This window comes from Gigantopelta aegis, chromosome 8, assembly GCF_016097555.1.
Source record: "Gigantopelta aegis isolate Gae_Host chromosome 8, Gae_host_genome, whole genome shotgun sequence".
Classification (NCBI taxonomy): Eukaryota; Metazoa; Mollusca; class Gastropoda; order Neomphalida; family Peltospiridae; genus Gigantopelta; species Gigantopelta aegis.
Window position 1 is genome coordinate 56,262,790 of NC_054706.1, and position 16,548 is coordinate 56,279,337.

A 16,548-nucleotide genomic window follows, 5' to 3' on the forward strand; every position below is an offset into this window, starting at 1 on the left:
CAGGTGATATATACTATATCATGGTTTCTTCTCAAAATAATGTAAATGGATATTGTAAATGAACTTTATGTATATTTTATAGTTCGTCATCTATTGATTAATATAATGGAACAAAGTGAAGCAAAGGTTTAAGCTGTCGCATACCAGATCGACAAATGCGATTTAATGTTGAATTTAGTGAATGTATGTCATTACCAACTCGCTAAAAAGTTCACTCAAAAACCGTGTGTCATTTGTAATTATATAGATATCTTTCAAAATAGTTTAGATTAATGTTATTTGAATTTGGCTTCAGATTTTCTTATCGAATTCACCAAATTGCTATTAATTTTTGGTGTCCAGCTTAACCCTGTAATGTGTGTGACATATGTTTGTTGTGTTATGTTCTTGCATGCTATCTTGCATGATATATATTTTCATGAGGCTTCATTATTTTCTCCCCAACAGCAAAAGTACTGGTCCAGCCTGCTGTGTGTTAAATATTTCAGAGCTTGTCCAGGTCTGATACTTCAGTTACATGTTTTCAGTTCATACTTGTTTGATGCATTGAATGCATGCATAGTTTTCTGACATTATTTTCATGCTTTTTTAGATAGTGTTATTAAGTTCATAATTTTGTCATATGTTTGAATTCATACCTTCTGTTGTGTTGAAAATTCATGCTTTCTGATAAATATGTATTAATTTCATACATTTTGCATAATTTTAGTTCATATTTTTCTGATGTATTGAATTTATTTATTTTGTGTATGTTAAGCTGATATTTTTCTGATGTCTTGACTTATATAATGGTTAGCACATACTGCCCTGTGTGTTAATTCACAATTTTTGTTGTGTTGAATTAATCTTTTCTGATGAATTGAGTACATACTTTTCTGAAGTGTTGATTGAATACTCTGTTGATATGTTGAATGAATACCGTTTTGATGTGTTGAGTAATACTTTTTTGTTGTGTTCAGTCCATACTTTTTTGTTGTGTTGAGTTCATACTTTTTTGTTGTGTTGAGTTCATACATTTTTGTTGTGTTGAGTCCATACATTTTTGTTGTGTTGAGTCCATACTTTTTTAATGTGTTAAGTTCATACATTTTTGTTGTGTTGAGTTCATATTTTTTGTTGTGTTGAGTTCATAAATTTTTGTTGTGTTGAGTTAATACATTTTTGTTGTGTGTTGAGTTCATACTTTTTTGTTGTGTTGAGTTAATACATTTTTGTGGTGTTGATTTCATACTTTTTTGTTGTGTTGAGTTCATAAATTTTTGCAGGCTTCTGAAAATCGCGAGAACGATCGTTTCATTCACGCTTTGCTCATGCAAATTTTATTTTGCATACCCTATTTTTTGTTCGCGCTAAATTTGGATCACGATTTACTTGGATATAACGGGTTATACAAAAAGGAAATGGGTTACCTGGATTTATTTCTGCGTAATCGATAAATGTGTCATGCAGATTTTCAATTCTCAGATGGCTATTGATTTTCTAATGTTTTGAGTTCATACATTTTTGTTCTGTTGACTTCATGTTTTGCTGTTCAGTGCATATTTCTCTGATGTATTGAGTTCCAATTTGATTTATATGTTGTACTGTAATGTTTGTGTTCTTCATCTAGTTGATGGTGGCTGGGGTAAGTGGTCGGAGTGGACACAGTGCAGTAAGAAATGTGGCTATGGTCGACGCGAACGTGAGCGACTCTGTAACAACCCTTCTCCTGTACACGGTGGTGTCGTTTGTGACGGAAGACACTTTGAGTCGGAGTCGTGTTTCGGTTCTGACTGCAAGAATCCAAAGTGTTTGTATAACTCGAATTTATTGTATACAATAATTATATTCCCCCTACTGGAATCATTTAACATCCTTGAAGTAATTCTGCAAAGGTGAAATGTGCATGTTTTTATCAGGTCGTCTAAAAATAAAAATATATGTTTTGCTGTAACTTGCTCATAGTTTTAATGTCGACGACAGTCACTTTTCGCACACTTGTTTTGGATTTGTACACAATAAATATAGCATATCTTACTGTAATTTCACTTGAAATCCATATTTCGTAAAAGGTACAATTTTTTAATCACAAGATTTTCTTCACATTCAGGTGCATTAGTAATGTTCAAACAAAAAAAATTCATTAGCAATTTTGCATTGGAAGTTTTCCAGTATTCTTAAAACGGAAACATCATGTACCCAGTTTATTCAAAATTAGCTATATTATTACAATGCTTCTCCACATTAAAATAAAAACTGGTCTATTAATCTTGACCCCTGCCAAGTTTCTCTAACAAGCAGACAATGCTGTTTACAGGTCAGTATTTTTTTTCGTCCATAATTCTAGACAAAACGTTTATTTTAAGTTTTAAAAGATGAAAGAACTAAAAAGTACCTTTTGTTAAATATATCATATCAAAATGTTACCGTTGGATATGTTTTATTGATTGTGTACGAAGTCAAAACAAGTGTCCGAAAAGTGACTGTCGTCGACCTTTAGTAGTGGGCCTTGCAGTATTTTATTTTTCTCTCTATTTTTAAATACATGTAATAGATATAAATAATACATAAAAAATTACATGAGAAATTATGCTCTGCTTTTTATTTAACTTTCTAAATGTGTATGATAATGTCAGCTACAACATTTTATTATCTATTTTTGAAACTAACAAATTTTATAAAACCCACACACATCATTATCTTTAGATAAATTACTTTGGTGTTTGACATTCATGGGAAAAAGAATTAACTTGATGTCTTTCAATACAGTATTATTATAGCTTCAAACTACATGTACAATTGTTTATGTCTCCACATGTAGCATATGCATGTAGTAGTATGGCAGGTATAACTCTTGTGTTGAATGGTATTTGATTGGAGATGTGATGTTGAAATAACAGCATTATTCAGTAAGTGTCATAGACTGACCCTTGGGCAATTGTAAATTTATTGGCTGAAATCTTTGCAATGAATTCCAGAGACTGTTGTGCCTTTCATATAAAATGCATTCAAAGAAAAGAAAAAAAAATTGTTTTCGAAATGATTTACACAACTGCGCAAGGAATCCTTTGTAAGTCCAACTCGATATAAGTCTGCTTTTAAATCAATACACCCGTGTCTTAACTTGGTATGCAAATTTGTTTTTCTTCTATTGCCAACTGAATATTATGGTGCTATGCATGGGAGATCAAGTTTTATTGGGGGGTTTTAAATGAAGACATGTTTTGACAGTTTTTATAGGCATACAGGCTCTCATTTGGTGCCTGAATTAAACGAAAATGCCTATATCCTGATAACAACATTTATTCATATTCATATTACTGACAAACTGCTATATAGGGCTGCAAACGAATCACTATGCATTTTTACATGGATTACAACTAATATTGTGGGTAGAAAATAGGGAATAACTGGTTACTGTCTTAAGATATCGGCTTTATCCTGCGAAGGTTAGAATGGGGAATGCAGCGAGGCTTTGCCGAGCTGCATTCACCATTCGACCTGAGCAGGATAAAACCAATACCTTATGACAGTAACCAGTTATTTTTTTTATCCTGCAATCCTACAGGAATAGTCAGAAAATCATTATTTAATCCATTTTGTGTACGCAAATCGAGTATCGTCAACATAGCAAGGGTTTTGAAGAATGACATCATACAAGATACATGACGTCATTCTTTGTAAGATGCTAGCTACATTCTGTCACATTGAAAAAGCGTTTCTAAACTCTAATTTATAAATATACTGACACACAATGAAAACGCAAAACAGATATTTTTCAATATTTTGTTGTGATTAATGACAAATATATTTTTTGGACTTAAAATAACAATTATGAGAGGAAGCCATTGATTGGTACTTTTGTTCTTGTTACACATACAATAGCAGAAACACACAAAATGGTGTGAAATGCGTTCACTACATGCTCAATCATGCTGCATGCAATGCACGTGAAATGCCAGTATGTGGTTACATAAAAGTCACGTAACAGTGTCATATTCCTCGTTATGTTAAGAATGCCACGACTCAGAGAAGAACAAAGGGAGCGAGCGTTGGGCATTGCTAGGACCTTAAGAGTCCATCCATCAACTGTTGGACGACTTGTTGAATGTCATCAACAGACCGGGAGTGTCCGTGATCGACCTCGACCTGGTAAACGTCCCATTACGACCCCACGCCAAGATCGTCAGATTTGACGACACCACCTCCGTAACCGGTTCAGAACTACGACGATGACAGCAAGGCCTATCCATCTGATGCCGGTCATCCGTCGACTCAGAACGGCTGGACTCAGATGCAGACGCCCATACAACAGTAACATCATGACACCGCGACATCATGCTGCGAGACTGCAGTTTGCTCTCCAGAATGGTAATCATCCACCGCCTTTCACCAGAGCATTGTTTTCTCAGATGAGTCCCGTTTCTCTGTCTCCTTTGCCAATGGAAGAGTACGTGTGTACAGGAGACTCCATGAACGGTACGCTGACGGATGTGTGAGGGAACGTGATCGGTTTGGCGGCAGTTGTCTGATGGTATCGGGGCAATCAACTGTGATTTCAGGAGTGATCTCATCATTGTCCACGATGCCCTTATAGCCCAGCGTTATGTTGACGTTATTCTAAGACCAGTTCTCCAGCCACTTTTGCGCCGTCACCGAAGACCAGGAGGTCCCCTTCTGTTTCAACATGACAATTCCCGTCCACATACTGCAAGAATTACCCAGGCATTCCTGCAACAAGCCGGTATCACCGTTATGAACTGGCCCGCCGTTTCACCGGATTTGAACCCAGTTGAACACATGTGGGATGAGTTAGGACATCGTGTACGTCACCGCCAGCCTCCACCGCATAATGTCGCTGAGCTTGCACAGGCTTTGCAGGAGGAGTGGAGGAACATTCCTGTGGATTATTTGAGATGTTTGTGCCAATCCTTTCCCCGTCGTCTTCACGCATGCTTATGGGCCAATGGTGGACACACCAGATACTGACCTTAATATGGGGGGGTTTGAACTTTTCTGTTACGAATGCAACTCGATTACTGATAATAACTGGCCATCATTAATGTCATATTACATTATCCATCAATTCATTAATAGTTTGTCGTTATTTGCAATGAAAAGTTGTTTTTGCATTTTCATTGTGTGTCAGTATAAATATACAAGTTTAGTATTGTTATATCAAAACTAAAAGTTATTTGTATTTACTATACTAAAACAAATTATTTAAAGAGTATGTTTATTGAAAAAATAGTCTGAAATACTAGAGTCGATCAAGCTTATATCACGTGACCTATATTTTTGGTCAGTGACAAAAAATATAGAGATTTATCTAGTCATCATATCTAATACAGTGATTGCGGGATAAAATGGTGTAAAGGTTCCCCTGCTCCTCCATTTCATATGCTTATGGTTGGTAGGTACTGGGTTCGAATTCTGGTACTGACTTCCACCCAGATTGACACTCAGTGACTCATTGGGAATGTGTAAGACCATGACATCAGCTGCTCTCTCACTAACAAGTAAGATTGAATAGGTATGTAATAAATAAGAGAATTAGAGATATATTTTTAGGATTTTTTTCTTTCAGACGACAATGTATTGATGAGTGAGTGGTCTGATTTTACTCCATGCTCCATCACGTGTGGGGCGTACGGGCAGCAGGAGTCTGTTAAGATGTGTTTGAGACCTAACCAGTGCACGGACGAACACGGGAATCCCATAGAGAGACTAGTCATTGACAAGCCTTGTTATCAGGGACCCTGCCCTCGTACGTTCATTATAAAACGTCAGATAGTTAAAATGTTTTTATCCCCACCAGTTTGTTTGTTTATTCTTCGGAGGATGTTAGTTTTACACTGACAAAGAACACTGAATATTTTAAATAGTTTTATGTAAATTTAATTTAATTTAAGGTGGTTGCAGTGGAATGTTTTAGTTTTTTTTATAAATTATGTAAACCAGGTAACATTTGTTTTGTTTCAATATTGATGTGTGTGTTAGAGAGAGAGAGAGAGAGAGAGAGAGATAGAGTGATGCATAATACGAATTTTGTCATAATTAAAAGCATCTAATTAGTTGTTTTAAAGTTTATTTATTAAATACAGATTTCAGGATGTTTTAAGATTGGTTCATTATTAAGGTCTCTGTAATTACAAGATAAGTTATTGATTAATTAGATTAATTACTATTCTAATCACAGAGCAAATTTAACACTGATCTTTGATTGAACATTAATTTAAAATAAATATCTTTACAAATATTTTACAAATATTTTTTTTTTAAATTATACATAAAAGTAAATGTCCAAAAATGTAACGCTGATAGTAGCACTTTAAATTTTTTTAATTCTGTTAATATTTAGTTGAGGTTTTTTCAATTGTAATCAGGAACTGGTGGCTGGTCCAAATGGTCTCAGTGGACTCCATGCAGCGCAAACTGTGGTCAGGGCAGAAGAACTCAGATACGCATGTGTATAAACCCACTTCCCAGTGGTGGACTTGACTGCCTGGGACTTAGCATCAAAACTGGGATGTGTACTGGAGTTAAATGTGAAAAGACTGCTGAAACAGGTTAGTACAGAAAAAAAACCCAGAATAATGGGTAATTCAGTATATGAAAATAAGAAGACGGGTATCAAATCAGCATACATTTTATAACATAGACATTTCTCGAAAAAAGGTTGTTGGTAAGGAGACATCCTTCCACCACATTTATTTATATTGGGTACAGAAGTCCTTGGAATTCTAATCTGAACAAGTCAGTAGGATACCAAGGCCATATGAAAAAAATTCCATTTTATTTAAAATGTCTTTTTGGTCTACTGGAGAATATCTCTTTTTTTGTGTTCTGATGGGGTTTTTTTGTGGTTTTTTACTGCCCTTATCCCCATTATTCTAGACTGGTACAACCATGAATGTATATATAGCTATTAATATGTTTCTTGTTGATCTCGGTGAACTTCATGAGTGCATGTCCTCACAGTTGTACTTATTCCAATGAGCTCTGTCCAGTGCTAGTTTTGATTTAGTCAACTAGTCTGGGAGTGGCAGTCCTCTTTGTGGCAGTGCAACAAGGATGAAACCACTAGTAAAGGATCTCCTTGGGAGTGGCAATCCTCTTTGTGGCAGTGCAACAAGGATAAAACCTCCAGTAAAGGATCTCCTTGGGAGTGGCTGTCCTATAGACAAGGCACTAGATCGAGATCCATGGAATGAACCACTATTTTGCCCTTCGACTCTGCATTGTGCAGAGATAAGGCCCTTATCTCATATTACGGTTTTGTCATTCACATTCAAAAGGCAAGTCATGGCAATGTGTTTTAAAGTAGCTATAAAGGCTGAGTTTTATTTTGTTGGTTTTTTTAAATTTATTTATTTTTCCAGATATTGATGTAAATTCTACAGGACCTGAAGTTAACGAGGTAGGCAAATATGCAGTTTTTTATGGATCAGTTATGATTGGTTTGTTCATAGGAAATGGTACTATTAGTGTTCAGAAAGTTTAGTGTTGAATTTTATGCAGAGCACATTGATTAATTAATCATCAGCTACTGGATGTCAAACATTTTATAATTCTGACATGTAGTTTTTAGAGGAAACCTGCTACATTAATCAAAGAGAGTAATCTATGTAGTGGCAGCAAATTAGGGTCTGTTACTGTCATCCTGCTTCAGTTACAGTCTATTAAAATAAACTATAAAGACTGAGTCCAGTAAATCCTTTCAGACTGGATACACTAACCCTAAAGGTTTTTTTTTCTTTTTCTTGAAACATGATTTTATTTCTCATATATTGTGTACACTGTACACAGCACAGGGCTCGACTTAGCAGTAGCCCAGGCTGTTTTGGCTACCAAATGTTTGCTCGGGCTACCAGATGTCTCAACCTGGTAGTCCACCGGGCTACTATATATTTGTTTTACATGTCCAGTTACTCTGCAATCAACATGTACAAGTGTCTGTTTCACAGTATATTTCTCATGATTTAAAAAAACCTAACACATGTTTAACTGATTTTAATATTTTCTCTAAAAAAAATTAATGTATTAAAATTATGGGGCTACCAGATTTTATAACCTCGTAGCCGGTCTGGTTACCACTGAAAAAAGTTACGGTCACGGCCTGCAACATCTAAAACATGTTTTTCTATTTTCTTTTTTTCTCTCTCTTTTTTTTTTTTTTGGACACCCATAATCTACTTTAAAATCTTTACTGAGTTGGTGTGCCTTGTTTTATGTCTAGCACCAATCTGATACACAAAAATAGTAATCATATCATAGAATACTTCAGTAGCGGAGGGGTTAAATCATTGGTCTTAAAAGCTGGTAAGAACATAGTTTGCACCTCAGTAGCAGAGAACCAAAGTGTTATCAGCTCAATAGGGAGTTCAGGTTCTGGTTTGTATTCACGAAAAGCCGTTAGCAGGCCGACCAACCGGAATTGATGCCAAATATCCGGAATTTTTTTCAAATTCACTCAAATTGTTTTTTCTAAGCAACTAATTCTTATTACATTTTACATTCTTAGAATTAAATATCTTTATCACTCATTGCAACCTGAGCTCCGTTTTGTCTAGTTTTGTGTCATTACCAAGGCTGCGGGCGTGTGTCTATTGTCAACAGCCGACCAATGAAAATGTCGAGTAAACTGAAGCCATATATGAAAATTTTCTTTCTTATTTTTAATACTCGAATAGTTTATGTATTCAAAGATATTATAAATATCATAGACTTATGTTCCTGCGGCGCAGGCATCGGTTCTATGGCGATGTATACAATTTTGCCACCGTAGATCAAAACACGAATATAACAACGCTACGATCGTCCTACCGATATTATTTTAGTCAAGAAAGTTAAATAGTTAAATAATTACATGATTTGTTTTTCTGTACACTGGCTCCCCAAAAATGTTACAGTAACAGTAATGTAAGCGTAATGGAAAACGGCAGCCAGTCTTAATGTGGGTAGCAGATGTTTTTGTCCCCGAACCAGTTCGCCACAAATCATTTCGACCCCACTACATGCATATGATGAAATAGTGAATATGTGGCAATATACCTATATAAAAATAACATTGGTCCCAAGTTTGTTTGCCATTTTAATGCTAATCTGTAGGTGGGAGTCTGTAATATAATATTTGCTAATAAAGTTTAATAAAATTACTTTTATGAAAATGACGTTTGAAAAGGGTGTTTGCGCGCATAAAAATTAAAATATCAGAAAATTCCGGAAAAATATTTCCATTAGGTTGGTCGCCCTGCGATAGGCAAAGCCTAAACTCACATTCAACAGAACCTGGTGTTTTTTTAGACATACTTGCACAATATTTTGGTTAATGTGACATGAAAATTATTCAGTGAATGATATCAAACAATATAGATTGAAAGATTATCATTCTAAGAATCAACCGATAATAAGTTTTTTGGTGTAAATGTCTTTCTTCTTTTTTTTGGTTTTAAAATTGTTGTTTTTAGTGAGGGAGGAGGTCTGTTTTTTTTATCAATCTTCATTTCCTACCCTGTGACTGTATTAATGAAGACAGGTAATATAGCGAAGCATGCATGAGTGTTCCACTGACTGGTACTAATCATACACCTCGAAACTCCAACCAGGACCCAAACACCCGTGTGTACAGTCACTACACTGAATTCTCTGTCACTATAACCACAGACACCAAACCATTAACCTGTCCTGGACAGACAGCTGAGGTGTGTGTGACCAGGGCCCCGTTCCGTGAAGGGATCTTAGCCCTAAGATCAACTTAAATGCATAGGGTAGCTATGCACCTAAGGTAATCTTAGGGCTAAGGTCGCTTCGTGGAACGGGGCCCTGGACAGCATGATTTAACCTTAATTAAATATAAGCATAAAAAATCAATGGCAAATTATTGATATTGGAAAATAAGAGTGTGCCAGTCTGGCTGGATTCAGTATGTCTAAAAAACCTATAGAGACTGAGTTCAAGTAAATCCTTGCCATGTGAACGTGAAATTGGTTTTACGCGTTCATATACCACGAAGGTTTCGAACATGCCTGTCGTGAGCTTAACCTCTGACATAAATCCTTGGAGACTCCATGGGGAAGGAGGTTTTTAAATAAAAGAACTGTTTGCTTGAGTTCATTTATTAAAATAAATATGACGTTATATATATCATATATTGTGTAGGTAGCATATCAGGCCATAGAATTTCATGGGAAACATTTTTTCGGTTCCATGCCTTATGATCATGGGAACCCATCGGAAACTGTTTTATTATATATATATTATTTTAGTTGAATAGTCGTACTCGATATAATAATCACGGGAAACGAAATTTTGATTCTGTGCTTTTACCAACACAGTACCAGTAACAACTGTTTCAGTGAAATCTGAAGGCCAGCATATTCACCTATGTTCTAGTTCCATTCACCTGTATCCTAATTCCATTCACCTGCATGGGCCTAGATTTTCAAAGCCATCTTGGTGTTACAATATTGTAAAACTTTTAAGCTATGACATCACTATGACATGCATTGTAGTGATGTCATAGATTACAACGATTTTATGATATTGTAGCACTCACGATAGCTTAGAAAATCTCCAGCCTGTATTCTAGTTCAATTCACCTATATCCTAGTTCAATTCACCTATATTCTAGTTCAGTTCACCTATATGCTAGTTCAATTCACCTATATGCTAGTTCAATTCACCTATATTCTAGTTCAATTTACCTATATGCTAATTCAATTCACCTATATCCTAGTTCAATTCACCTATATCCTAGTTCAATTCACCTATATGCTAGTTCAATTCACCTATATTCTGGTTCAATTCACCTATATGCTAGTTCAATTCACCTATATGCTAGTTCAATTCACCTATATTCCAGTTCAATTCACCTGTATTCCAGTTCAATTCACCTGTATTCCAGTTCATTTCACTTATATTCCAGTTCATTTCACCTATATTCCAGTTCAATTCACCTATATTCTAGTTCAGTACCAAACTGAGTTGGAGTACCATTCTCTCTTGTCATTAACTATACCTGCCGATTCATCATCATATATTTCTGTGTTCAGATTGTCGAACCAGCGAGTGGAGATCCGTTTTTCGAGCCTCTGGACCTCGCCATGGAGAGTCAGTTTACCTTGTGGTTGCCATGGACATCGTGCAGCCAGACGTGCGGCGGAGGTCACAGGTCAAGACGGAGAACCTGCCGTGACCCCTCAACAGTCTGCATAGGAGAGGTCAAACAGGATCAGTTCTGTGACCTTGAACCGTGCCCAGGTATGTTCTGTTTTATAATCTGTGTTTGTTGAGTTTTCAGTTTAAGGCAGAATAAATTTTGGACCTTCAATCCTGTCCATATTTTCGAAGCCATCTTAGCACTATGAAATCATAAAACCATCGTAGGTCAATTGTGATGTCATTACAGCACACACCATAGTGACGTCATAGCTTAGGATGGTTTTAGGATTTCCTAAGCTAAGATATCTTTGAAAATATGGACCCCATGTCGATACATAAGGTACCTATAAGTAAGGTACCAGTATTCTGAATTATTGTCTGACCTTTCATGAAGTCAGTGTCTACTTTTGCTTTACAGTTTCACATTTAGATCCGTTTCTCACAAACTATAAGTCCTTTATGTACATCAGTTAAACTTGGTTTATAGTTGCACCTATAGATGTTCATCACAATGCATTAGGTTTATCGTAGGCAAGACATTTAATTTCTTGTGTATTCAGTGGAAAGACAGGATCCTTTTGTGATCTCAGATTTTACACTGATATGCTTGTTTGGTGAATAGCCTTGTGATGTAAATGCTTTCCTGATGGGGGGGGGGGGTAATGCCTGTGTTTCATTGGTATACATGACCTTATACTGAATTGTATGGCAGGATAAATCGTCCAACCAAGATTTTATAAAACACAACTCAACTTTGTTTCCTTAATAAAACTTTCATGGCAAATTATCCATTTTTCACAGAGTTATGGCCCTTGAACTTAGGAGATATGAAACTTTGTTTTACAGCTCTCTTTTTTTTATTTCAGTGCCTAAAGATATTGAGATGCAACTTTGTATATAACTTTATAACCTACTGTTACAGATAAAGTTTAACTTTCATGGCGATTTATCCATTTTCTACAGAGTTATGGCCCTTGAATTTAGGAGATATGTAAATGGTAGAGGACGCATATTGCTACTCTCAGAATGCTTGTTTAAATGAGCATCATGAATTGGTAATTAAGATAAATGTATTTACTTAGGAGATAACCATATGGAGTTTTTAGATTTGCGGGTGTTATTGTCTATTTGATCCTGCAAATGTCATTTTTAACCAAAGGCATCAAATAGACAATAACCCCTGCAAATCTAAAAATTCCATATGGTTATGTCCATTGTAAACTCAATTGTTTTTCTTCGGAACTAACTGTGTATTTGGTATTTCTTAACAAAAATACCTGGCTACAATCTAACTGTAGACCCTTTAAACTGTCAACTTGGCCTGTTCCAATTGCTAATGACGTCATTAGCTTTCCAGGTGTTATTTTCATTTGATCTCAGAAAAAGAATGTAATTAGCCAATCACAATACAGAACACACTCGCCATCAGTTTACAATTAATTTTTATGTTCTTCCAGTGACTGGTGGGTGGAGCAACTGGCTGTCATGGTCTCCGTGTGCCGAAACATGCGGTCCCAGTCACCGGGTGCGCTATCGACAGTGTGACGAGCCCCTCCCAGCATATGGCGGGGCATGCTTCGGGGATGACAGTGAACAAGAGCCATGCAACCTGAGAAAATGCAAAGGTAAGATTTTATAAATAATAATAATAAAAATACATCTCAACATTTAGACTACTGGATTAACTTTTAACAAAATCCACGTTGAGGGGGTACAAGTGTATAATTTGTACTCACATATATTCACTTAAATGTTTTATAAATACATAAAATAAAGTTCTTATTTGAATCGGTGAGTATTATTTTCTTGGGTTTTTCCAGTTTTTATGATATTTTAGATCAGTTAATACTGATTAAAATAGGCAAAAAATCTAAAAAGTTGCTTTTACTTATGGGCATTTGTGGCCAGCTGTCCAGTATTTATGTCCATTATTCCCGATAACAGTCGGTTTTTTACCAGAATTGTTTTTTAAAAACGAACTACGTTTCATATCCCAGTGTTTGGTGATTTTAGTTGGTAAAATGATCAAATTTATTATTAAATTAGTTATCAGAATCAGCTATCGATCCCTAAAAATTACCATGATGCTCCGCCATTGTTTTCAAGCGAAAATACTTGCTGAAAACCACTTTTTGAACTCAAAATTCCAAGGTATTTTCCATTGAAAAAAAACCAAATGAAAGCCACCATCTTGTCAGATAATCTGTTTTCTGTATTATATTTCTGTTTCCGGTAAGTGCCATGTGCAAAACGGGCGGGAAATATGAACTGTATACAGTGTACAGTATGTCGACTGGCGTGACGTCGTACGCCTACAGTAGTCAGAAGGTTAAAGTAATTCATTTAATATTTAATAATTAAATTCATCACAATTTAATGTTATCCCATTGGTCCAGCAATGCGAGTTTGTTCATTTCTCAATGAAATAGGGAGTGTCATACATGTATCTGATGACGTCACTTTATGTTGGCATGAGACTCATTGTAATTATAAGTATTCAAAAAAACATTATAGGATGCAGTTAATTAAGTGTCACATCTATATGTTTGATGACTTTTTTCCCACTCCGAGCATTATTTTTTTCCCTTGTTATTCAGGAGGTGAGAGAACGCCATCGGATTGGAGCGAGTGGTCAGAGTGTAGTACAACATGTGGTGATGGTATCAGAACAAGAACCAGTGCCACACACAACACAGTGGTCAAAGATATGTGTAATATAGATCCCTGCCCAGGTGGGTCTTTATTTCATTTGGACTATAGTACGCAAAATATCACATCAGATTGGAGGATATTGGTGGGCATCATGGGGGGAGGAGTTTAACTTGATTGATCTACTTAGATGTAATACATCTTGATGAAGAAAAGATATAAAACGTCAAATACAGAGCATTGTTTTGACAAATGCATTCAAAAAACTTTTTCACCTAATTAATTATTTAAAGTATGTTTGATAGTTTAAAAAACTAAATTGTTACATACAAAATTATTGTTAGCTGAAATTTATTTTGAGCTACAACAAATATGATGGCTTGAAATACATTGACTATTAAATCTTATTACTCTAAACCAAAATAAATTAAGTATATTGAAAATTTTACAATTTAAAAAGACAATATTGACCAAAAACATGTCATCATCGCTATAACTTAGTCCCTTCAACAACAAAAAAAGTCATATCTCCTGTATTATCTGTTTGGTACTGGTTTTTACAGTGCAGGGTGCTTGGTCAAACTGGGGTGAGTGGTCAGCATGCACAGTGACCTGTGGCCTTGGACAGCATTTCCGAGACCGGGCTTGCAGCGACCCCTCTCCGGTCTATGGTGGAGCTGAGTGTATTGGGACAGGCACCGACATCCTTCACTGCTATGAGGGGCCATGTAGAGGTACCTAACAGGAACAGATATAAACTGCATTAAGATAGTTTAAGATCTGTGTGTTTAGTAACTACATACAAGTATGCATTACATCAACCTGGTTTGGTTATATTTTGAATTATTATTTTTTCTTTAATAAAGCTAATTTTCACTCAAGAACTTAAAAACAAAATCTATGTTATTTTAAACTATGGCAATCTTGGTGACTCTTGATCTGAAATGTGAGAGAAGAAATCTGCTCTTACTCTTGCCATTTAGCAGCAAGGAATATTTTATATGCAAATAGAACAAAACACTGGTTAGAATGGGCAAAAACCTATATGGGTCCACTGAGGTCTGGTCGATTCTAGGGTGGGGGGGATTTAGCTCAGTCAGTTGCGTGCTCGCCTGAGGTGTTTGTGTCGCAGGATCAAACCACCTCGGTGGATCCATTCAACTGACTGGGCTTTTTCTCATTCCAACCACTGCACCACAACTGGTCAAAGGCCAAGGTATGTGCTTTCCTGTCTGAGACAAAGCGCATATAAAAGATCCTTTGCTGCCTTAGGAAAATGTAGCAGGTTTCCTCTGTTGACTACAAGTCAGAATTACTACATGTTTGACATCTAATAGCCGATGATTAATTAATCAATGTGCTCTATTGGTGTCGTTAAACAAAACAAACTTCAACCTTAATCTTAACATTCCTTTTTTTCGTGTATTCACCAGATGCTGAATTAATCGATGTTTTTCTGAGCCCGTGCTTATAAAACTTTTACAGTCCAGATCAATCTTTAATGATGTCACGTGCATACAATTTACATGGCGTTGTCGTGACATTAGTGTCTCAGACTCTATTAGAGTCTCGAGTCTAGACTCTAAAAGTTTTATAAGCACGGGGCCAGGTGATATGGTTAAACATAATTTTTAACTGATTAAACAATGTGCTGGGGTGTCATTAAACATAAACATTCCTTTCCTCCGTTCACCAGATGCTGACGACAAGGGTTTAGCATTCACCAGCGGCAGCTCGATGTTCTACAAATACTTCATAAAGCCAACCAGATTCCTTCTGCTGTACGTGCGGCTCATGCTGCTTTCATCCAGCGGCATACTGGTGGAGCGGCATAGTGGCTGTGCGGAGGAGACTGGGTGCCAACATCACATTGTACTGAGTTTTGAGAACGGCTTTCCAACACTGACGGTTAAAGATGGGAAATCTTCTTTAAAGGTTGTGGGAAATCTGACGCTTGAGGTGAGTTCAAAAAGGTTCTGTTATGGGGTTTTTGGTAGTCATTTTGCCTTTAGACATCTGGCTGGGGATTTTCAAAGCGATCTTAGCGCTATGAAATAGTGAAACCATTGTGTACTGTGGCATTACTACAGCACACGTCATAGCTTATGATGGTTTTATGATTTCGTAGCGCTAAGTTAGCTTTGAAAATCTGGTCCCAGAATTTGATTACAAGATATTTTTAAAACTTTTATTAGGTGGTTGTAGAAAAGTATATAAAAAAGCACTGAAGAGTTATTGTGCATTGTAAAATATAACCGGCCTCAGTGGTGTCGTGGTTAAGCCATCAGACATAAGGCTGGTAGGTACTGGGTTTGCAGCCTGGTACCGGCTCCCACCCAGAGCAGGTTTTAACGACTCAATGGGTAGGTGTAAGACCACTACACTCTCTTCTCTCTCACTAACAACTAACCCACTGTCCTGCACAGACAGCCCAGATAGCTGAGGTGTGTGCTCAGGACAGCGTGCTTGAACCGTAATTAGATATAAGCAATAAAATAAGTTGAATGAATGTAGGCCTAAAATATTGTTGAATAGTATGGTAGTGAGGGGACTATTAAATTATATATTAATTTCACGTTCTTGACTAATTTCACTTTTTAACTGTTAGTGGTTAGTGAGAGAGAAGAGGGTATAGTGGTCTTACACCTACCCAATGAGTCGTTAAAACTCACTTTGGGCTGCGAACCCAGTACCTACCAGCCTTAATGTCCGATGGCATAATAACCATGACGCCATCGAAGTCATGCTTATAAAACG

General features: G+C 36.3%; 1 protein-coding gene across 1 annotated transcript in view; it reads left to right on the forward strand.

Annotated features, from left to right (window-relative positions):
* Nucleotides 1-16,548, forward strand: part of LOC121378713 — a 56,360-nt gene that overhangs the window by 13,627 nt on the left and 26,185 nt on the right. Inside the window, exons 7-16 of the mRNA XM_041506996.1 lie at nucleotides 448-499; nucleotides 1,610-1,789; nucleotides 5,567-5,746; nucleotides 6,366-6,548; nucleotides 7,362-7,399; nucleotides 11,034-11,241; nucleotides 12,600-12,767; nucleotides 13,740-13,874; nucleotides 14,355-14,525; nucleotides 15,488-15,750. Coding sequence (XP_041362930.1) covers nucleotides 448-499; nucleotides 1,610-1,789; nucleotides 5,567-5,746; nucleotides 6,366-6,548; nucleotides 7,362-7,399; nucleotides 11,034-11,241; nucleotides 12,600-12,767; nucleotides 13,740-13,874; nucleotides 14,355-14,525; nucleotides 15,488-15,750 — 1,578 coding nt within the window. The remainder of the gene's footprint in view (nucleotides 1-447; nucleotides 500-1,609; nucleotides 1,790-5,566; nucleotides 5,747-6,365; nucleotides 6,549-7,361; nucleotides 7,400-11,033; nucleotides 11,242-12,599; nucleotides 12,768-13,739; nucleotides 13,875-14,354; nucleotides 14,526-15,487; nucleotides 15,751-16,548) is intronic.